The 24,419-nt window shown below is 35.6% G+C and overlaps 1 protein-coding gene across 1 annotated transcript in view; it reads left to right on the top strand.

The window, feature by feature from the left end:
* IL1RAPL1 (interleukin 1 receptor accessory protein like 1) overlaps nucleotides 1–24,419 on the top strand; it is a 641,707-nt gene that overhangs the window by 323,098 nt on the left and 294,190 nt on the right. Inside the window, exon 5 of the mRNA XM_029929632.1 lies at nucleotides 5,262–5,336. Coding sequence (XP_029785492.1) covers nucleotides 5,262–5,336 — 75 coding nt within the window. The remainder of the gene's footprint in view (nucleotides 1–5,261; nucleotides 5,337–24,419) is intronic.

Genomic DNA, 24,419 nt, shown 5'->3' on the forward strand with positions numbered 1-24,419 from the left:
TTATCAGGCTATAGAGAATATTAAATGCTGTTGTCCTAAACTCTGATGGGTATTATTAGAGCACATTTATTTTCCATCTACTCTAGTCAGGCACTTGGGGCACCTGGATGGTTCAGTCAGTTAAGTGTCTGACTCTTGGTTTCAGTTCATGTCATGATCTCATGGCCTGTGGGTTCAAGCCCTGCATCGAGCCCTGCACTCATGGTGCGGAGCATGCTTAGGATTCTCTCTCCCTCTCTCTGCTCCTACTGAACTCATGCTTTCTCTCTATCAAAATAAGTAAACTTAAATATATATATATAGTCAGGCACTAAGTCTCTTATATAATCTTCATACCAAACCATAAAGGAAAATTATTTATCTCACATTCTTTACATAGTGAGACTGAGACTCAGAGAATTTAAATAACTTCTCCAACTTTCCAAATCAAAAAGGCAGACTCAGGAATTATTAGACCCATATCTCCCTGAAAACTAAGTACATTATCTTTATTACTCTACTATAATGCTTCTAAGAAACAAAGCATTGAAGGTACCAATTAAAATACACTTTGAAAATTATCTATGAATTTGAAAATTTTTGTGGTAGGATGGTTATAGGTATCCAAAGTAGCATTTGAGGGATTAATATTTGAGGAACTAAAATTAAATTTTAGATGAGTGGTCAACAGACAAAGACATGCTCATCTTAAGTATCTTAACATTTCTCAAGACACCTGGGTGGCTCAGTCATAGAACATCTGACTCTTGATTTTTCCTTAGGTCATGATCTCATAGTTCATAGGATGGAGCACAGAGCCTGCTTGAGATTCTCTCTCTCCCTCTCTCTCTGTCCCTCTCCTACTTGTGCATTCTCTCTCTCTCCCTCCCTCCCTCCCTCTCTCTCTCTCTCTCTCTCTCTCTCTCTCTCTCTCTCTCTCAAACAAGAAAATTAATACCTTAACATTTCTTTCCTGTAATAACATTAGAAAAATTCAAGAATACTGGCCACATGACGCTGGTATGTGTTTACTTTTTTTTTGGAAGCCGGCATGTTATTTTTCACTGTTTAGTAACCCAAATATAGATGGATTGGGAAGAAAGGGAGACACTGCATCCCTTCATGATTAGTTAGGGAATCTTAACATAGATAAAGGATCAATCCTATGCACAATTTCATCTCACTTCTAGATGTTTCTCTCTGACCCCAAAACAAATGTCCTTAAAATTCTTCTTCTACTCTGCACAACACTTTTATCAATTGGGACATCTTAGTTCCTGGGACAGACCTGTAAGAGAAGTTTGGTATTATTTTAAATAACTATATCAGCTTTATTGTTGTCCATTGATAGAGTGTTCTGAAGAATAAAATGAGGGCTTGAAAATACTTCTGGTGGTGGATACATAGAAATATTTTAATGCATAATTAGCAGAAAAACTTTTCTACTGTAAGGCTGTGAGGTTTTATTTAGGTAGGTGAAATATGATTAGGATTTAAAATCAACCTGTGCTTCATGTCACTATTGTCAGACTTTCTTTAGTTTTTTCATTGATGTCAGGTTCCTGAGTGTGTTGTTGCAGCTTTGTGTGTATGTTTGGGGGAGGGGGAGCAGGTAGAAAAAGAGAAGGAAATAGAGTGTCCTGAAAGTCAAGTTGTTTTCTTAACAATAAAATGTCAGTTGGTCTAGTAATGATCTGATGCTAATTAGTTTGGGTTTGTTTTTATTGTGAGTAATTTGAATTTCCTTCTGGTCTCACCTTTGCCCATGAAGAAAATAAAAGAAGTCTTTGTGTTTCTGTGTGTTCGTTTTGTTTAGATATTGACGGTCCTGCATTTATTTGTGAATTCTGTCTTCTGTCCATTCAGTTCAATGAATATTCACCATAAAGTGTCAAAAACATTCACGTGATGGATAATTCAGCATATGTTCTTTATTGGTGGCAGCAAAATTGGTCACTCTCAAATGACTGCTGAGCTGAGCTACATCTTCGCTTTAATAGTCACTTCTTTTCGCAGTCATTTTGCCATTGTGTCAGACCTATAGTTCAGCTGTTGTACTATCTGGTAGTTTCCATTCACTCTTAGCAAAGATAGGTGAATCATACAAGAAGCATGTGTAACTGATAAGTAAACTGTCATAGCATTATATCAAAACATGACACACTAGCCTGTATAGTGTTGTAGGTTAGCAAACTGAGTAAAAAATTGAAAATCATTAACTTGCTGTTAGGCTTCTGTAAATTGTTTTGCAAATGTATCTCTGCTCACTCTTCTGACTAACTACGGGGTGACCGCTATGTGGCTCTCTGTTAGAATTATCAGAAGGTGCTAACCTCGCCTGTAAATTTGCCTGCTTTCTAAACAGACAACTTAGAAATTAAATTGCACTCCCACCCCCTTGTTTGAAGCTGACCAGGCAAAGCATAGGTGTGGGAAGTCAGGAATTCACTATCTCACAGAACCTGGAGTGCCTAACTATAATTGGGCATTTCAAGACCCTCTTAAGACAAAGAACTTTAAAACTGATAGGGTCCCGCCAGAACTACTGTCTGTTTGTAAAAATGTAACTGGGTGTCCTGAAATGCTGTAAACTTTAATTGGTTAACTAAATGATGATATTTGCTGCCTTGCTAAAGTCAGTTTAAGCTCACTGCTACCTTTGTTCAGGGCATTCTCTGCTCCTTAACACCAGGGAGATCAGGTTAGATCAGGTTTGGCCCGGCCGTAAATAAAATCTGTAATAAAGCTCTCTAAAACTATGACTGTTGCCTGAGTGAGTTCGATTTTGGTGGGTTACAACAATAGTAAGAGTGCCCTGCTCTGAGTTAGGGTTACTTAGCAGCACGTTTTTGCTCTCTTAACAGATTGCTCACACCTTGAGGGGAAACCTTCACAGAGCCAAAGCACTTGCTTGACAGAATATTCCAGAAGCAGGTCACAAAGAATTGGGAGGCAGAGATCTAGTGAGGACTCTAGCTTTCATTTGTTCTGTTTCCTTTGGCAAACAGGTTGTTCTTTTCACACCCCAGAACCTGCATCTCTAAAACAAGGGAGCTGAATCAGCCCAGATTTTTAATTACTTTAAACTTCTGATTACTGTAAAACACAAAGGCAGAAACCGGAGATATCCCCAGACCCCATCATAATGCCCACCATATTATAGTGTACATATTGCATCAGTTGAATTGAATTGATTTTTGGGGGGGGGTAAAAACCTTAGGTGCAAGACTGGTGTATGAGTAAAAGCAAAGCTACTTTTGTAGGAGAGAGCTGGGTGGCTCAGCAAGTCAAGTCACACAGAAGCCCCTTTATCTCAATCTTCACTTCCCCTGCCCCGAGGGGCACTAATGGAAATCACAGGGCCTTAGGGAGCACAATTTAAAAATCCAAGGATTTAATAAGCATATGATTTTCTCTGGCTTTAACATTCCTTGATTCCTCTGGTGACTTGCAGTCATCACAAGAGTAATATGCAAGGTCTTAAAGACGTAACATTATGCCATAGGGTGGGTGGTGGGCTGAGGTAGAAGGCCCCAAAGCCATTTTATATTTCTGAAATAATGTTCTGCATTTTGATTTTATTATCTTTCTTTGCCGTTTTTTTTTTTTCTGTTACTGGAAATCAGTATAGGATGTGTTTGAACAGAGAACGTTTCTCTTAGCTGCTTTCTGTGACAAACTGTTGGGGTTGTCTACTCGTACCTAGACAATCACAAAATTTTACAAATTGAGTCAACTTACTGAATAAGCCAGTTATTTTTGATACGATAGTTGCTTCTGAAGTTCACTGAAATCATCAAAACTGTGGCTTTTTGACCTATGTATGGTGAACTGTTTTGCCAACACTTAGTGAATAACCTACTTATTTAGCTGATAGGGGAATAAAAATTGGTTAATTTCACTTTAGGCAAGAAGGGGTATGGTTCATCAGAGATGCCAAACCTTTGAGACGAATTTCAGAGTGATTTATCTCATCCCATTACCCCAACTCTCCTTTCCCTTTCATTCCCATTCCTGTGTTACACGCTAAGGAAGATCAATGAATAATGCATTCAATTAGTTGCAAATGAAAAGTATCGATCCTATGTGAGCGTGGTTTCCCAAACCAGGAGTCTAAACTCATCGCTGTTTTGCTGTGTTAAGGTATATGATTCACTTGCACTGACTGTGTTTTTTGATTGAATTCTTAAATCCTCTGCCAATGAGGACGCGTAGCCAACTCCAGGCACCGCTGTCTAGATCAGCCTTCCAGTTATCACCCAGACTAGCGTGTCCTCCTGGTAAGGAAGGAATCAAGCCCTCGAAGTGAAAACATTTAGTTCAGCAACCCTTAATTGATCATTTCTGTACTTGTTACAGAGTGGAAGTTGCAGTGACAGGTTTCAAGGGACCTGGGAGATTCAATAAGAGAGGGTAGGGAGGCAGGCTTAATGAAGGAAAACTGCCTATTTGTCTAAATTCCAGACAGTCTAGTTTAGCTAGGAATGAAGTCTGCAATGGGAAAACGTAGGTTCAAGATGCTTAATAGTAAACTCTTAGATCTATAGGCTGATAATTGATAAATCGATGAGAGTGCAGAGCAGAAATGTGTGGCAGCTGAAAAATCAGAGAGTATATCTTGAAGATTAGTAATAAATGCTGCAAAATATAATGGATAATAGTAATAAGGCGTTTTGAGTAAATGGAAGGTATCATTTCAAATATCATCTTGGTGAATGTTTATGTGCATGTTTGAGTGGGCAGCTTGTACTTGTACTAATTCAATGCCACATTGCTATCTCATTTAGATACAGTGTGTGTACGAAATAATCTAATTCTTAAGTTATGGGTATGAGGCAGTGTGATCCAGGGTATGAAAACTAGGGAAGGGATTAAGAAGAATAAGACATTATGCCCCCCAAATCATTGAAATGCACAATACAGATATCGTGTGTAGCTTTAATTAATACAGGGAAAATATAAGGTACCCTTTAAAATGGAAAAAATGGTGCACATTGAAAACATTTGATGAAGCACAGTCTTCTGTTCTTAAAGACTGACCAATCATGAATCCTACTTCAAGTCATGTGACTGTCAATTTGGAAGTGTTATATTTGACTTGTGTACAATCTAAGAGCTTTTCAGCTCACTTCAAGGTACTACCTGCAATATGTAAGTCATTACCTGGTAGAATGCTTTGACACACTACTCTGAGGATGATAAATATTTGGTAAAATAAATTGTTTTATCATTCAGCTCATGCAACATAACTATAAGTCTGTGTTGTTGTTATTGTTTTTCAGCCCCTCTGACTGATAAGCCACCCAAGCTTTTGTATCCTGTGGAAAGTAAACTGACAATTCAGGAGACTCAGCTGGGTGAGTAATTCCTTAATTCCAGTTAATACACTTTTCTCAGTATAGTCTGACAGTTAATAAGCCTAGATTGTATCCTGATGTAATACTCTAAGCTAATCCTATGTGTATTTAAAGGGAGCAGAATTAGAAAATACCAGGAAACATGGCCCATTCCATCCCTACAGTGCATGCATGAGCACCAAACGGGACGTATGGATTAAAAAAACTCATGTGTTTCTTAGGCAGTTGTTAGGAAATGGGATGGGCTGAAGGTTTTACTGGTAGCCTTATTTTGATGCCTTATAAGGCTTGAATTGGTGTTACAATGGGCACAATCGAACTCTCACTTATAATATGTGACTAATACATTAAAATACAATTTATGAAAATGAGGAGAAAATATACAGATTCATTTAGATAAATGTCACTATTACAGTTAACCATCATTTTTATCTAATCAATGTAAAGGACATTATGCTACTTAAGTTATGGATAATTGTTAATAAAATGTGAACAAGTGGCTTTTGGGTAAAGGACTAAGAGGTTTAATACATAAAACATGGACAAAATTGCTTTGGTAAATATCTAGTTATCAACAAGTAGGAATCTGACATAATTATCTTAGAGTTAAGTCTAGAATTTCTAGTGGTTTATCTATGTTCAGTATCATTTTAAGTATATTTTTAACCATATATTCATGTTTGTTAAGGAATTTTTCCTACACTAACCACTTGACAGTAGAAATGCTTTACCATATGCAACTAAAAAGGTATCAATAGCCCATCCCTTAAGTTATTAATGTTATTATTGTTTTGGGAGTGAGAAGTTAGATTAAAATTATAAATCATTTTTATAATGAAGATTACAGATGAATCTTTACTAATAGCATATTCAAAGCTATAGTGCAAAAAGATATGATGGTTTTAGAAACTATAAAACTGTTATAGTCAACAGATCTCTAACATTGGAAATACTTACTAACAAGTCCTGAGAATAAGTAGGATTTATACAAGTCAGGGTATCAATATGCTTCTTTGATGGTAAACCCAAGCCTTTGAATTGATGCCATATATATGCAAGTAGTATTCTAATTGTAATTATCTTGAGATAGAATATTATAAGCATCATTAAGGCAACATTTATGAAACAAACAGATATATTAAAATTGCATCATGCTCTTTACTCATGTTTTGGTGTATTAAGTATATTCGGTTTTATTGCTACTTTCTGAGGAAATTTTGAAATGTAGATTCTCCTGAGTGGCCACACTCACACAGACCTTTCAGTAACTCCAAGGAATGTGTATTTCTAAGGAGTTCTACAAAACTACATATATCTTGGGAAAGAAGAAATGGTTTACAGTACAAGTTATCAAGTATGAACATAGTGAAAATGAAATTTATCATGTCTCTTTACTTGACAACATAATTAAAAGAATTCTATGGTTAATGTTGCCTATTGGGATCCCTTATATTAGCTAGTGTTCTCTCCCTTCTACTAATGTGTTCTATAAAATGGAATCATTTGTAAAACTTTCATTTTTAAACAAAATACTTTTTCTTGAACAAAAACTATAGAGACTAATCAAATTGATGTGAAAGTATGGAAATTTTTTATGCAAATTGGAAGTTTCCACTGTATATTCATTTGAAGAAAGATAAGCATGTGTGTTAATAAAATGCTGAGAAGTACTATAACACCTTTATTACCACCACCAAAGGAGCATGAGTTCTCTTTAAAAACCAAGTAACTAGAAACATCAACTTGGGATTTGAATTTTTTTAAACAACCTTTGTTCCATTTTATTTTCTGGTTCCAATCCTCAATGTGTAGGATAAATTATTTCCTAGTTGTAGAAATTTAACTGTAGTACTTGAATTTTGGGAACAACAGTAGATTTGAAAAAACTACCTTGTTAGCATTATTCCTTGAGTAGTATTGGAGTAGGTGAACAGCTGATCACAAAAGGTAAGTGAAAATAGGAAATAATCTTAAGGACCAGACAGAAAGACTCCAGATGTCTAAAACATATTCATTTTCTACAATATGTATTTAGATTTTTTTACCTCCTGGGGATTGAATTTTTGCCTTTCTAGATTTGAAAAAGCTGTCAAATTCAAAAGGGTCAAATGTGTTATATCCTAAGAAAGGGGAACTGAATAAAGTTTCATGGGGTGGGAGTAAGGAGGATGGCCGGCACCAGTGATGGACGTCCTAGTAGTGCTTACTCTTATGAGGAGGTAAGAATCTCCAAAAGAGTTTCACTGGCCAGGAGCTCAAAGATCTGACTCAACCTTTGCCAGAGTCCACCTCCAGCAGGTCCAGGGCTCCCTGAAGGATTAATGGTGTTGGCAAAAGGAGGAAGGAATGAGAGAGCCACAAGTTTCTTTCTGATCACCAGGCAGGCATCTCTGCACTGACCTGAAAGTCAGCTTTATTTATGGTAAAAATGTATGGGGTACAGCACAGAAGTAGCATTTGCCTTAGACGATGACTTCTGATGACAAATTTCTTTGGTATGTAAAAATCTCCCAGAACATAGATTGGTAGAAGAGTCCTGCATAATCTTTATCGATAGTGATTGATGTAGGTGATTTAGATGCTTATCATATGGAGAAAGAAGGTGTCTTTAGCATTTAAATACAATGAAATGTTTTTAACATAGCAAAGGCAAAAGTTAGTTCTTTGTGAGCAGGGGTCAATAGCCTGTTTTCTTGAGGGGAAGTAAAACATGTTTCTCAGGAAATGCAATATTTGCTCCTATAATCACAAAAGAAGAAATTCCTATAATAAGTTCCTTCACAAGGTGCAATCAGCATTTTTTTGAATAGGGGGACAAGTCTCTCTCAATACCAATCAGCAAGGTGCATTGGGGGTCTGTGCTCAAGCAAAAATAATTGAATGAGTGTAGATATCGGTCACCATCTAATGGCTGGAAGCCATGCAAAACCCGCCTTACCTCACAAGGAGTTTTCTCAACTTAATGAGTTCAGAAATGGTTCCCAACAAACCTTGGCTTAAACTGAGGCGAGACCTCACAGGATTAGAAAACCACCATATGACATGGACTACATTATAAGAATAATCATCAGTAACCACACAAAGCTGAGTTGGTAGATGTCTGGTGACCTAAGTTGAATGTCCTGGCAAAGTTGTACACACATCCATCTGAACTTGGTACCTCTAAACCCATCAGTTTTCCACTTTGTCTGTAAAGACATAAAACTTACTACTAATGTCATAGATTAAATCATGAAATGCATAGATTTGTTTTCATCACCTTGTTCTCCTTCCTCTGCCATTTGTTGGCTGTGGGCACCTTTTCCTTTCCATGTCCTTCATGGCTTTCTTTTCCTCCCAATTCCTTCATCTTCTCAAAACTGGAAAGATTCTCATAGTAATCATTTAAACCATTCCAGTGTAGAAAGCAAAAGGCACAAAGAAGTAAAGTACTGAGGACAAAGGATATAATACTAACTCAATTCATATAAAATATGTAAATTGGTGGGTTTGAATTTTAATCAATTTTAATGTGGTTACAGACTAACATTTCCATTTTAAGTGGCATCAGTGTGTTACTTCACATTGTGAGAAAAGAACTTTGTTCTTTTAAAATAACTTTAAGACATCAGCAAATGTATAGACAGCACTTTCTTGGGTAAAATTCCAGAAATCATGCTGTACAGTTCTGAAGATCAGTCCAGGAGATGAACTTGGCTGCAGTAGTCAAGGGAATCAAAAAGAAAGATGCTGTAATCTTGCTAAGCTTGAGCCCCGAGGATGTCAGTCAGAGATGTGGCCTTCTTGGTATAGCCAGGAACTCATTTTCAGAACCTTCCAGAACAGAGGATGTTATATTCATCATTACCAGACTTTCAAAGAGTAGAAATCCATCGCCCCATTGACCTAGTGAGACATATTAAAGTTTACCCACTTCTCCCACTCTCCAGCCCCCTGCCTCTTGCAATCACTAATCTGTTCTCTGAATCTATGAACTTGTTTTTTGTTTCATTTTGGGGTTTTTTTTAGATTCCAAATGTAAGAGAGATCATAAAATATTGTTTTTCTCTGACTTATTTCACTTAGTTTAGTACACTCAAAGTCCATCCAAACTATCACAAATTGCAACATTTCAATCTTTTTAATGGTTGATAGTATTTCATTTGATATTTATACCACATCTTCTTTATCCATTCATCCACTGATGGACACTGGGTTGTTTCCATATCTTGACTATTGAAAACAGTGCTCTAATGAACTTGAGGATGTATATATCTTTTCAAATTATGGTTTTCATTATCTTCAGATAAATAACCAGAAGTGAAATTGCTGGATCAGATACTAGTTCATTTTTAATTTTTTAGGAACCTCCAGACTATTTTCCATAGTGGTTGCACCAATTTACATGCCCACCAATGTGCACGAGGTTTCCTTTATTCTACATCTTCGTGAACATTTATTATTTGTTGTTGTTTTCTTTTATAATAGCCATTCTGACAGGTATGAGGTAATATCTCAGTGTGGTTTTGTTTTCATTTCCCTGATAATTAATAACGTGGAGCATTTTTTTATGTTCCTGTTGGCCATTTTTATGCCTTCTTTGAAAAATGTCTATTCAGATCCTCTGTCAACTTTTAAAATCAGTTTGGGGGTATTTTTATTGTTGGTATTATTAAGTTGTCTGAGGTCTTTGTATAATCTGAATGTTAGCTCCTCAGACACATTATTTGTCATTATTTTCTCTGATTCATTAGGTTGCCTTTTTATTTTGTTGATGGCTTCGAATGTCATGCTTTTTAGTTTGATGTTATCCCACTTGTATATTTTTCTCTTTGTTTCTTTTGCTTTTGGGGTCAGATCCAAGAATTCCATGCCAAAAACAATGTCAAGGAGCCATTATGGCCTTTGTTTTCCTTTAGAAGTTTTATGGTTTCAAATCTTACATTCAAGTTAATGATCCATTTTGAGTTAATGGTGTAAGATAGAAATCCAGTTTTATTCTTCAGCTTGTAGCTCTCCAGTTTTCCCAAATATAATTTATTGAAGAGATTGTATTTTTCCCATTGTATATTCTTGGCTCCTTTTTCATAAATTAATAGACTATATATGTGTGAGGTCTATTCAGGGCTCTCTTTTCTTTTCCATCCATCTATGTGTCTGTTTTTATGCAAATACATACTTTTTTTAAAAATTTTTCATAGTTTTTAGTTACTATAACTTTGTAACATAGTTTGAAATCTGGCATGATGCCTCCAGCTTTGTTCTTCCTTATCAAAATGGCATTGGTTATTTGTAGTCTTTTGTGGTTCTATACAAATTTTAGGATTGTTCTATCTTTGTGAAAAATCCCATTGGAATTTTTATAGGGATTACATTAAGTCTGTATATTGCTTTGGGAAGTTTGCAGATTTTAACAATATTAATTCTTCCAATCCATGAACACAGAATACCTTTTTGTTTATTTACTTTTGTCTTCAATTTATTTCATTAATGTCTTACATTTTTCAATATACAGGTCTTTTACCTGCTTGGTTAAACTTATTCCAAGGTATTTTATTCTTTTTGATGCAAGTGGGATTGTTTTCTTAATTTCTCTTTTGGATAGTTAATTATTAGTGTTTAGAAATGCAACATATTTTTGTGTGTCAGTTTTGTATCCAACAGCCTTACTCAATTCATTTATTAGTTCTAATAGGTTTTAGAATTTAGAGTTCTAATGAGTTTAATAACTTTTTAACCTTTGATAAGATTAATAAAATGATACATCTTTGTAACAGTGTTTTTGAAGGAAAAGTCAGTTTTCTTTGATTTCAGAATTACTTCTTCCTCTCCCTCTTACCTCTTTTCTCTCAGTCTTTACTCATTGCATACAAATGACCTCTCTTTTTTCAGAATTACCCACATTTGGAGGACTTTAAATAAATCTACTCTGTTTAGGTAGATGCCTATGGTTGGTGAAATATGAAAACGTAATTGAATGTCTACAGTCTCTGTTGTCTTCTCTTGCTTATAACTGAGAAGTTTCTCTAGATTCTATGTTTCTTAATAAAGCTCACAGTAATTTTGTAATGTACCATGAGCACAGAAAATGCCAGTACATACTAATTGATGACAAGCTGTACATGCCACAAAAGGCACACATCTGCAAATTTTATGCAAAAGAAAATAATGAGACTGAACTGAGTTAGCTGCCCCAGTTGCTCTTCTTTTTCTTTAATATTTAATGTGTTTGTTGAGTTTGTTAAAAAGCAAATACTTATATATCTGAGGGAATAACAGGGATTTCCCCACATGTTTACATGCAGAGGAAAATGGTTGATGACACCACTTTCCTCTGCAATTTGAAACTTCAAATTTTTCAATATCTGTCCAAGTAAATGGACACACATATATGTAACTTTATCCAGTTTAACTACAGCTTAATTAAAATAAAAAGGCACACCAGAACTTAACTAGCCCATCTTCCCCTATTTTACCATATTATAGTTTGCAGAATTTTAAATTTCACCTAGACTAAAGAAAAAATGTTCATATGTTATATAATAGATCCTGATTGATATCTTTATAGGAAAGCTCCTTGTCATGCAAATTATACATTTAATTTACTATGATGCTAAAATAATTAGTTATTGAAAACATGCTCTACTTCATTGCTCTTTCTTTAGTATAGTTGACACACGATATTGCATTAGTTTCATGTATACAACATAGTGATTCATCGACTGAATACATTATGCTGTGCTCACCACAAGTGCAGCTACCATCTGTCACCATACAACACTATTATGATATGATTGACTACATTTCCTGTACTGTATCTTTTATTCCCATGACTTATTCATTCCATAACTCGGAACCTTCTGTGTCCTGGAACTATGTAAATAACTATGTAAGTAACTATGTTTTACTACAAATATACTAGTTGAATTTTTTAAGTTTATTTATTTATTTTGAGAGAGAGAACGAGCACAAGCAGGGAGAGGCAGAGAGAGAGAGTGAGAGAGAAAGAGAGAGGATCCCAAGCAGGCTTAGTACTGCCAGCTCAGAGCCCAATACAGGTCTCGAACTCATGAACTGTGAGATCATGACCTCACCAAGAAACCGAGAGTTGGACACTTAACCATCAGAGCTACCCAGGAGCCCCATTAGTTGAGTTTTTAATCCAAGGAGACATGATAGGGAATTATTATCTAACATTTGCTACCTAGGTGTATATTTTAATAGCTTGAAACAAAACATATTTTTCTGAATAGTTACTATTCTATTTTACTAGAATTGTAAAACCTCTTTGTTTCCTTTCTCAGGGAGGGAAATACAGTAAAACTTTGGATTGCGAGTAAGTTGTTCTGTAAGTGTTCCATCTGACAATCAAACATTTCTAATAAATTCCAACTTGGTAAATGAGTGATGTCTTGCAGTAAAAGTAGTACATGATGCCAAATGTCACATGACCACAACTGAGCCAATGGTTCTTGAAATTTGCTTTGATATACAGGTGCTTTGGATTCCAAGCATGTTTCAGGAATGAATTATGCTCACAAACCAAGGTTCTACTGTAATAAATATCAATCTTAGAAACAAGGAACAATTCAGGTTTTCAATTTGATACATAATTCTGAAAGTGGTGTATAATACAGTTCAAGCTAAAAAACACTTTGTTGCTGAGTTATGCAAGTGAGGCATACATGACTTTCCTTTCCAAGAGGTAGGGAAGTTAGTGTTGACTGAGTTCGTCTATCCACATTTACTCTTCTGGTTGCCGTGAGCAAATATGTTTTTGACTTTGTTTTTACTGCTACATAGGGAATTTACAAGACATATTTTCACTGACAAACTCATATTTAAAAAAAAAAAACGTAAAACTTTCCATTCACTCTGGTTGAAAACACGTGTATCCAACGTCCAAGTTTTCGATGAAAAATGATGTTCTTGTTGCCAGCTTCAGAAAGATATGCAGATCAGCATAGCGCTTGTTAGACAGAAATTGGAGCTTCTGGACAAATAAGCATTATAATTAAAGCATGTAAAAGCAAATAAATACTGGTGTTATAATTATATAAAGTGATGGCATTCAGTTCTACTCAATACAAATTTATCATGCCATGATAAATGAAAGTAATAACTTTTGACAGCTGTTGTGGTCTGACATCTTGCTTTGGAAACCAAAAGTGCCTTAAAAGTTATGATTCTGACCTGAGGAGAAATATTTTTCATGTTGGCACTTACTTAATATTTCATATCCTTAAGCAAATGAGAAATCAGCAAATGGAAACTACTGTTTGTATTCTTAGATCATTATATGCCCTCAGTTATATGAATCTCACAGATTTCAAAATCAGAGTCTTTTTTTAGTGCTAGAGAGGAAGAAAAGGCTGGATAAAAATGCAACTTGAATGTTTGCATTAAAAATTGCTATCTAAGCAGAAGTCACACTTCCTTTTTAAGTGTTAAATGCTCAAGGTCTAATGCTTAACAGGCTTGAAACCCAAGGAAAGATGGAGATGGAGGTTAGAACAGCTGCTTTGGGTCAGTGATATCTGAAAATTTGGAAAGCAGCTGAAGTGCTTGTTAAGATGCATTCAAAACTGGAAGAGAGAACATGTGAGTGCACTTGTTTGTTCTTAACTTGGAAAAAGGCTGGAAGGGAGAGAAGATAGGAAGAAAGAAGAGATCCAATGGAGAGTGTTGCCAAAACCAGTATAGAGAGTTTGTTGAAATACCCAGCTTTTGGTCTAGTTTCGGTCTAGTTTATTGGACTTGGACACGAAACATGCAGATTACTCTCTTTTGTTATAACACTAAGAGTTCTATCTTATATGTTGTTGACTAGAGATGTGTAATTTTACACAACTCTCAATTTAGGAATTTTACAAAGTAGAGGGTCTTTGGTAGTTATCAAGTCAAATCCTTTCTTTAACTGATGAGAATTTAACTGATGAGAAAACAGAGACCAAAAATTCCTATATATTTTTATATCACAAATTTTACAAAAAGCAGATTTAGTATCATCATTATGGTTTTGTTATTGTTGTTGTTATTCAGTTGTTTTGGTTATAATAAAAAGGAGGCATATGACCCCAATCCCCAGTTTACGTCATTCTGTCACACAGACCTAGATGACAATCCAGCTCTTCCATTTACTACTAGTATAACCTTGAACAAGCAGCCCTCATTTGCCTCAGTCATAAAAAAGGCACTATCATAAGACCTACCTCTATGGAGTTAGTGTGGGTATATAATGAGATAATGCGTGTAAAGACTAGTACATTGCCTGGTATATATTAAGGAGTCAGGACCTCCTTGCTGCTAGTAGTTGAGTTTTTTTCTTTTAAATTTACTTATTTATTTTGAGAAAGAGGGCAAGCATGAGCAGGGAAGGGGCAGAGAGACGGAGAGAGAGAGAATCCTAAGCAGGCTTCCTATGGTCAACACAAAGCCTAATGCAGGGCTTCATCCCACAAACTGTAAGATCATAACCTAATCCAAAATCAAGAATCAGCCACTTAACTGCCTGAGCCACCTGGGCGCCAGTAGTTGACCTATTTTCGTGCTATATATCAAATGCTGTATATAGAAGATCTGTGAAATGCATTTTGCATGCCAGTGATTACTTGATCATGTTTCTGTTCTTACTAGAGTAATAAAGTTTGGTGGCAGACATGGGCTTCATTGTAGGATAGATAACATTTTAGAAAATTAATTTCCATCTCCCCTCTAAGAACAATATGCACATTAAGTTTATCTACTGAAATTAGATTTTATCTTAAAGAGATTACTGACTTTAGATTACTTAATTCTTCAACAAGTCCACCCAAAGGCACATAGTAAATACATAGTTCTAACAGAAGAAAAATATTCCCATATTTTTTTTAAAAATGACCATGTAATGGGCACTAGCCATACAAAATTATAAATGACCATCAAGGAGAAAGTAAGATTGAAAAACATTATTTTTCTACACTAAAGAAACTCAGATATAATATTCTTAAGACAAAGGACATGAGGATAATTTTACAAAACAGAGCCTCAAACCACTATGCCTGTCAAGTTCCTCTGAAGGTTTTGGTGATAGTTATATGCATTTTACAGAAAAATACTGCTTTTCCTCTGACAAGCACTGTTATCATAAAGCTTTCTGAGTCATTTGTAATGATTGAAGTTTACTAGCCTAGAAACATGCAGTGAGAATCCTGTGTTAACAAGAACTCCTGAATTTGCAAAGTAAATGCCAATTTATCAGAAATAAACATTATGGTACAGAATATTGAAAGAGGATTCAGAATAAGAGTATGTACCACATGACTGATGTTCATTAAAACAGAAACTATAAAAAGACCCACATCATTTAAAATTTGAATATAAAGAGAGATGTTCATCCATAAATTTCCTCTTGAATTTTGGCTAAATAACTGAGCATTCCTAAACTATGTGCAGACTTCATGAAAAATAACTTGTTCTTGAATATGATTATGAAAATAGAATTCCAGTCATATCATATGCTACCGACTTAATATGTTCCTACAGATTTGTGGGCAAATTGAAACATCATAATTTCTGAGAAGTGTTCCTTTCTTTTTTGATTGATCTTTAATTAGTAGTGGCTTACCATGTCAGTTTTAGGAGGCTCTGTCCCCCAATCTCTCTTAAGCAACTAATGATCAATGAGAGATTTATATGCGCAAGAGAAATATGCTATTTAAAGAAACTCTGTGGTGAATAATTTTATATAAGAACCCTTTTGTAATTGAGTAATCACCCCCATAACTTTACTCTGTGGTACTGCACATTTTTACATTCTCCTAAGATGTGGTTCATCAATATGAAACTGCAAGTGGTATTTCTCAGTAACCCTGGTAAAGGATCAGTCCCCCATCACTTCATTTGACCTCCCCTTGTCTATCAGTGAAAACTCACATTCCCATTGTGACTTTTTCCCTTCTAACTGAGGAAATATTAAGTTTTATTCACTGGCTTCAGAGTGAACAGTATTTTCTTTTAATTTATTTCTTGACAAATTGATGTGGTAGGGTAGAATATTTGACTGACTGGAATTTCTAATGTTCCCTTATGATGAAACAGTTTATTGTCTTAAGCAATATACTCTGAAGACCATCTTACTACCTTCTTTGCCTTGGTTTTATTGAAATATTCCCTAATAGAATGACTATCACTGGGGTCCTTTGTTTTTCCACGTTTATAATTGTGATGAGATTTCTTATTTCCAAGTTTAAAGGGAGTATTTTGTATTTTGATTCTTCTGGAATTTACATGAACATTTATATCACATCCTCCACCTGATCACTTATATTTTTCTAAATGTACTGATATACTTTTAGGCATGTTCTCCTTTTTCATAGGAAAAAATATACAAACAGTGATATATACATGATATATATACAATGAAATTGTGTATTTGAAATTGTATATTCGATTTGATGTCATTGAAATTTGATTTGTTAATTTCTGAATTCGTAAACAATCGCTTTTTAAGATGTGCTTAAATGATATGCTCCAAAGCATGCAGGATAAAGTCTCCTTAAGAGGCCTCTTTTCCAATTCACCACACACAAGGCCAGTGTTACTTTGCCAGAAACAGTAAGAATTTAAAAAATTTTTTCTAGTTTAAATTTGTAAAATCTAGTTTTAGCATATGTTATCCAGTTGAATGCTTATATAAAAAGAAAAGAAAAAGCTTATTAGAATCTTTACTTTCCAAATTCAAGTGTATTTAAATAAGCCTTGCTCCATTGGTCTGGTCAGCAGGTATACCTCCCACTTCTACTTCTGGTCAACAGTACACGGGAGAGAAAGGCTTCAAGTTCCTTAGGATTCCAGAAGCGTCAGCAATCCCCTCTCCCATTCAATTTCCTTGTTCAATTTCCTCATAATGGTCTTCTCAACCACATAGGCAGGGTGCCAGCTTTTTCAATCTCTGAAAATTTTTGTTTCTAGTTTAATTAAAAGCAGGACACCCACTTCAGGCTTGCTTGCTGAAGAATTGTGTTTACAGAAACTTGGAAGCTCTTTGAGTAGGAAGAGAACAAAGAAAAGTGAATTGCTTTTCTGGAAAAAATTAAATTGAATGCATCCTGTCACATCAACCCATCTCTAGAAATAGGAAACTTATGATACGATGAGTTTCAAGAAAATTTGAGATTATTACTACAAATATTCAGTAAGAAGCCATTATGTGAAATAGCTTTGGGAAAGTTCAGTAAGTCTTTTTGTTTTCTCTTCCTAAAAAAACTTTTAGCGTTTCTGATGAATGTGTATTGCTGATTTGATAACGTCAATTATCTTGGTAACTTTACGCTTTTTAATTCATCAATTAAATTTTTTAATGCTTTCTGAATAATGTACTTTACTTTGGCTAAAATTACTTGAGATGCAATTAGACTATTAGGCAGTCTACTTATTATGTACAGCTTGTTTATAAGTAGTCTGTATATTTGCTTTAGAATTATATGTCATATACTATATTTACAGAAAGATTTGTATGAAGATTTTTTAGATATAAATGTAATTTTTAACGACTAATTTTCGAGGAACAAAAACAGCCCTCTCTATTTCCCATGTATAATGTATTTTCACTCCAATGCTATGTTTTAGGATTTGCTACTAATTAGAGAGTGGGAGTAACATTTTTATATAATTAGGGATAAATAAAATAAATGAGTCTTAGATGAATACATGATCTGGTAGCTGTAGGTGAAGTTAAGTGTCACAGAAAACATCAGTTACTATATATGGAAGAAATGTCAAACCAAGAGAGAATTATACCGTTGACAGATTTGGGGTAGACAAGTCTTTATTTTCTTTCAGTCACTATTATATGCGCGTGAAATGAAATAGAGAATTGACGCAAGCAGAGAAACAATGTAAAGGGAAAATAATCCAAAAACGTTTCTTTTTTTTTTGTCTCAAATAGATGGCTATTTCAAGCAAGAGTTAATTTGAGGAATTTTTTTTTTGGATCAGCTTCCTGAGCGTAGACAATTTACATTTAAGGAATCACACATTCTGATAGTTCATCACCAGGGCTCTGATCACAAGTGACAAACCACTTAAAAGGCAGGGATGGGGCTGGCCTCAAGGATGACTGGAACAATGCTTGAATTTTCTCCATTTTTCCTCTCTGTTTCTCTCCGCATGTCACCATTTTTAGAGGTGGAACATGGCAGGGTGAGGTGGGGGGCATGGGTAATGGGGCTTGTACCCAAGGAGAAGAAGCGATAGTTACCATAGGGGCTGTTTTCATACTCAGTATTCGTTCTCTTTAAAATCTTTGGTTAGTCCTCATCCTATTAATTTAGCTTCCGTCTTTATTATGTATCATTAGCTTGGTGGAGCCAGAATTCGCCAGACATGCCTTTGAGTGCAGTCTGTCTCAGGCTGAAAACTCTCCCTTTCCTTGCCTCTCCTCTCAACCAGTACGGACATATCCCCTCTGTGTCTGAGGTGCATACTTAGCATCACCTGCATTCACCTCACCACTGTCTGTGTATTATGTTATCTCTCACCCTTGAGCCTAATGTCAACCTGAAACTAAATGTCACCTTCTCAGCTATTAAAGATATTTAGGTGTAAGAGGTACGGTCCCCAAAAAGATAGAAATGCTGCATCTTGGGTTATAAAGTAAAGTTCATATAGTATAAATGGGTAGAGTAAGATCAGGTATGATGTAATTAAGAGTGATGGAGACTATGGTGAAGTGAGGAGCATATGTCCTACTTAAAGGAATCCGCATTCATTTTTTCATGTTACATGAGTCATGTAAAACATGTCTGGCACATAGTTTTAGTTTAATGGCCTCAATGTCTAGTCCCTTGGTTGGTAGATTTAGGGTTTATATCACCAAATACTGTTGCACTGTGGTGCCACCCTAAATATCACGTAGGTTTACAATAGGATCTGGATTCAGAATTGCTACCATGTTCATGAAATATGAATCTGTTCTAATATGCTATAGGTTGGAAGATGCTATCGACCGATTTTAATATGTTTGGGACAACTAACATAATAAGATCCATCATCAGAGAATCAAGGAGTTTAGAGTAATACAATTTTATTTTATTTTTTAGATTTTTTAAATGTTTTTATTTATTTTTGAGAGAGAGACAACATGAGCAAGGTAGGGTCAGAGAGAGAGAGAGAGACACAGAATCTGAAGTAGGCTCCAGGCTCTGAGCTAGCTGTCACCACAGAGCCTGACTCAGGGCTTGAACCCACGAACCACGAGATCATGACCTGAGCCAAAGCCGGACGCTCAACCAACTGAGCCACCCAGGCACCCCTAACACAGTTAATTTTCAAGGGAGAATCACCCCATCAGGTGACATAGGAATCATTGAGGTAGAATTAAGTGACAAATTCTCTTTAGCAATCTGGCTCCGCAGAAAAGTAATCATGTCTGTTTTGTTATCACAGACTCGCTAAGTTAACAAAAGTAGAAATAATTATCAACTATCCCAGCAGACATTTTTACTTCTCTATCTGCAAATTTTTCATGGATGTATCTTTGCTTCTCAGGTGCCATATTTAGGAATGGGCAATATCTAATTTACTTGCAAAGATATACCAAGAAAAGGATGGACCATAGGATCCTTCCCCTATTAATTAGGACTTATGTACAGTGGCTTTCAGAAGTTGATTATTTTTTATTTTTTTTAATGTTTAATTTTGAGAGATGAAGAGATAGAGCATGAACAGAAGGGGAAGATAGAGAGGGAGACACAGAATCTGAAACAGGCTCCAGACTCTGAGCGGTCAGCACAGAGCCCAGTGCGGGGCCTGAATCCATTAACTGTAAGATGATGACCTGAGCCAAAGTCGGACACTTAACCAACTGAGCCACCTAGGTGCCCCTTCATGAGTTTAATGCAATCGTCACTTCTTTGTATAATCATCAGAGTCAAGAGTTGAAGCAACAGAGATTAGAAAAAATAAAATCAGTCTGTCAGACACTTAGTTTTATTTTGGTCAGAAAATTATCTTTGTAAAATTGGAATAATGCTAGATTAACTGCTCAAAAATCTCATGTTTGCCTCTTGGTTCAATGATAAAGGCCAGTTTCTTTGCCAGCTGATTCCGTTTTATCTTCATCATTTCATTATCCTCCTACTAGGCATATACCATGGGCCAGACACTCTTGACCATACCATGGATTTCTATAACTTTACCCTTTGCACATGCAATGCCTGCCATCTGGATTTCTCTCTCCTGCTTCTATTCCCTGTGCCTCTTTACTCGAATTTTAAGGTGCATGTCAATGTCAACTTTATGAGGACTTCCCTGACTCCCCTCCTACTAGACAGAATTAAATAACACTTTTCAAGTACTAGCAAGTTTCTTTTTCACATTTTTGTTAGAGCATTTTTCTCATTTGTTGTATATATCATCATGTGTCAATTTACCCTACCATGCATGGAACTCTTAAAGAAGGGACTACAATATTTTCATCTTCACATCCCTAATGTATAGGTAAATACCTGGTACACAGAAGTAAATGAATGTACAAATCATGTACCATTTACTTAGGTTTAATACTCATAAATAAAATCCAACATTTATAACTCACTCCTTTCAGTAGCTATCTACTACAGAGTAATAGAATAAGCCATACTAAAACTGTTGGTTTTGATTTGATTGCCTGGTATGATTGAAGATCCTACTTTATGGATGAGGGAGACAGATAAAAAAGGGCCCAGGAGTCAGGCTGAGCTATGAAGATCTAACTGGGAAGCCTAGCAATAAATCAAATCCATATCAGACAGAGGAGGAAACATCCAATGGTCATTAAAGGCCAACAGATTAGTAGGTTGAATTTGGAGAAATAAATAAGGGTTAAAATAAACAGTTACATATCACAGTTCAGCCAGGAAACCAGTCTGGGTTAGAGAGTTAACTGGCATCTTGAGTTTAAGGCAGATCTGTGAAGTTTAGTCAAATAGACTTTATAATTTTAAGGGCCCAGAATAAGAATTGAGTTCACTAGTCTATTTACTACCTTGTTAATGAGCATCTACTAGGCGCAAAGTCTCCTAAAACCTAGGTAGCTAGGTAAGTAAATAGTTAGAAGCCTGTCTCCAAAGACTTGATATTATATTCTTGGTTAACCTCAGGGGTGATACTTGTCCCTCAAGAAGAGGTCAAGACTTTCTGTCCTTGTTTATAATTTCAGCCATGAGTAAATGTCAGCTCCCATTCTAAAGAGTATTTTAATCAACCAGAAAGTCAAGAGTGCTGTAGGTGAAGCTTTCCTTGATTAATTATTATAATCTCTCTTTTGCATTCAAGTGTCTTTTATTTGCAAGGCATTTTCATATGATGCCTCATTTCATCTTTTCACTAGTCTGATACATCTGTATTATGCCCCCATTTTACAGATTGTGACTGAAGCTTATATGCTGCGCTCCTGGGATATTTGTATACACCAGTGTATTGATTATTGTTTCATTCTTCATTCCTTGGTTAAATTCTAACTGTGAGCACTGCTCTCTTGAATCCACAACCCGTCTGTAATATTTAGAATGGTCTCATCTTTATGGACTACTTAATTTATATTTTATCACACTGTTAATAGATCCTGTGTCCTAACAAATAAAACATCTAGTAATAATGCTTGAATATGAACTTGTCCTTGAAATGTTTCTCAGGATGTTTTTTCTTTCTATTCAATTGCTCGTCATCTGGATCTGCTGTGTTCATCTTTGCCTCCTGGTTTTTTCATTCCCATTTTTTTGTACTTCTACTCTCTCAAGTACATTTTAACAGACACTTTTCTTCTTCCACTGATCTTCAAGCATGAAATTTCTTTTCAAGGCACTTAAGAAAATAGAAGTGCTTAGAGCATTCATGAACAGAATGTCTCGTGAGCTGCAAAAGTTAATATGAGAAAAGCAGATAGAAGAGTGGCTAGTTCATCAGAGTTTTTACCCTTTAAAAAGCAGCAAATTATAGTCTTTTCTTAAATAGCAAGCAAAAAGCAAGTGGTCTCATTTCATTTCTTAAAATAGACAAAGTGAAACTAATAATTGATTTGTCAATTTACTGTGACTATTAATTCCCTGCACACAAAGTTGGCTTTTGTTAATTTAGGATTTATACTTTCTTTCTGAATATAATTATCTGACTATATATAGATAAGTAATTTAAAGCCAGCTAATGATTGTTTGAGCATTTAAAGTTAACTATGTAGACATTAGTAAATTATCCATTTAGAAAACCTCTAATAATTGAATTAAAATTAATGTTAACCCAGAAGTTAACTTGTACTTGAAGTAATTTTATGACATTTACAGTGGATCTTGCAATTTGCTTGAAAAAGCATATGTTAACTTTAAAGAACTTGATAAAGTTTTATAGAAATATAAATGCCTTTATAATGTAAATGTATGCTTCATTAACCTAATAAGGTAATTTGAGAGTCTTCCTTTGGGCTGACATTTACTAGGTCAAGGCCCCATAAGCATTAGTGTCAGGAAATGTCCACCAATTGTGAAAATGATTATAAGAATGTAAGTAGCATAGTAACTAAGTGAAAACACTCTGTTTTAAACTTTAATAAGTAAAAGAACTTAAGCATTAATTTATTGTATTTTCACAGTAGCATAATACTGAGAATAAGATAGAGATTAACCTTATTATGGCTTATGAGAATAGTTTCTCAATGGAGAGATAGGACCAAGATTCTCAAAAGTTACTGAAATAATGATCAATTCAATCCTTAAATACAGAAGAGCATTTTGCCTTCAGTTTGGTAATTCAGAGCATATGTATTTTAATATTTTACCATTGTAATTTGACATTTTCACTTTTAATTTATTTTCTTTTTTCTATAATTTATTTTTATAATTTATATCCATGTTAGCACAGGGTGCAACAATGATTTCAGGAGTAGATTCCTTAAGCCCCTTACCCATTTAGCCCATCCCCCCTCCCACAACCCCTCCAGAAACCCTCTGTTCTCTATATTTAAGAGTCTCTTATGTTTTGTTCCTCTCCCTGTTTTTATATTATTTTTGCTTAATTTCTTTCTTCCTCCAAAATGACTAGGTCTTTGGTATTGTTGCATACTGACAGGTGCCATTGGGTCTGTCTTTGCTACCAACTAATAAAGTGAGAATCTCAGTGGCCTCAGCATGTTCATCTCCAGGTGTCTTTGGCAGTGATTTATTTTTTTTTTATTTTATTTAAGAGGGAGAGCATGCAAACAGAAAAGAGGGGCAGAGGAGGAGAGACAGAGACAGAGACAGAGAGAGAATCTCAAACAGGCTCCACACCCAGTGTAGAACCCAATGTGGGGCGCAATACCATGATGCTGGCATCATGACCTGAGCCAAAATCAAGAGCCAGATGTTCACCTGACTGTGTCATCCACACGCCCCTCTATGAAAATGATTTTTAACTAAGAATGGACACCATGAAGACCAGTAGAGCTTTTATAAAACCTAGGCACCCAGTTTCCCAACTCCCCTGCCTCCCCGTATACCTGAGATTTTACTTTATTAGTTCTGGAATGGGGGCTGGGAATCACTCTTACCTGTTCTGCTGGGATTTTTAAGGCCTACAAACAAAAATCTTACAGTCATATATCCATACCTGTATATCTCTACCTATATATCTGTCTGTGTTTGTTCTGACCTCATGGGTCTGATATTAGTTTAGTCATAATCACAATCTCTCTACTCTCTGGAGCTTTTTGCTGTGCATGCGAGGGATCTAACAGACACAGACACATTTGGGTTATCTCACCAGTCAGACTGCTATTGTCAAGAAAATAAGACTCTCACTCAGGCCCAGAGGGTACAAATGAGATCTGAATATCCTTCCAAGTGGAAGCTAGCTACTGGGGAGTGAGGATGGGGGTCACATGGGTAAAGAAGGCATTTCTCAAAGTGTAGTAGAAATTCAGCAACAGTTTGTGTTGCTTAGCTTACTAAAAACCCATCTTGGTATCTTTATTGTTTCGTGTGGCTGCTGTAACAAGTTACCACAATGTGGGTGCCATAAAACAATACAAATGCACTCCCTCACTGTTCTGGAACCCAGCAGTCTAAAATCAAGGATGGCACTGTGTCTGGAGAGACTAGGGAAGGATCTTCG

This window comes from Suricata suricatta, chromosome X (assembly GCF_006229205.1).
Source record: "Suricata suricatta isolate VVHF042 chromosome X, meerkat_22Aug2017_6uvM2_HiC, whole genome shotgun sequence".
NCBI lineage: Eukaryota > Metazoa > Chordata > Mammalia > Carnivora > Herpestidae > Suricata > Suricata suricatta.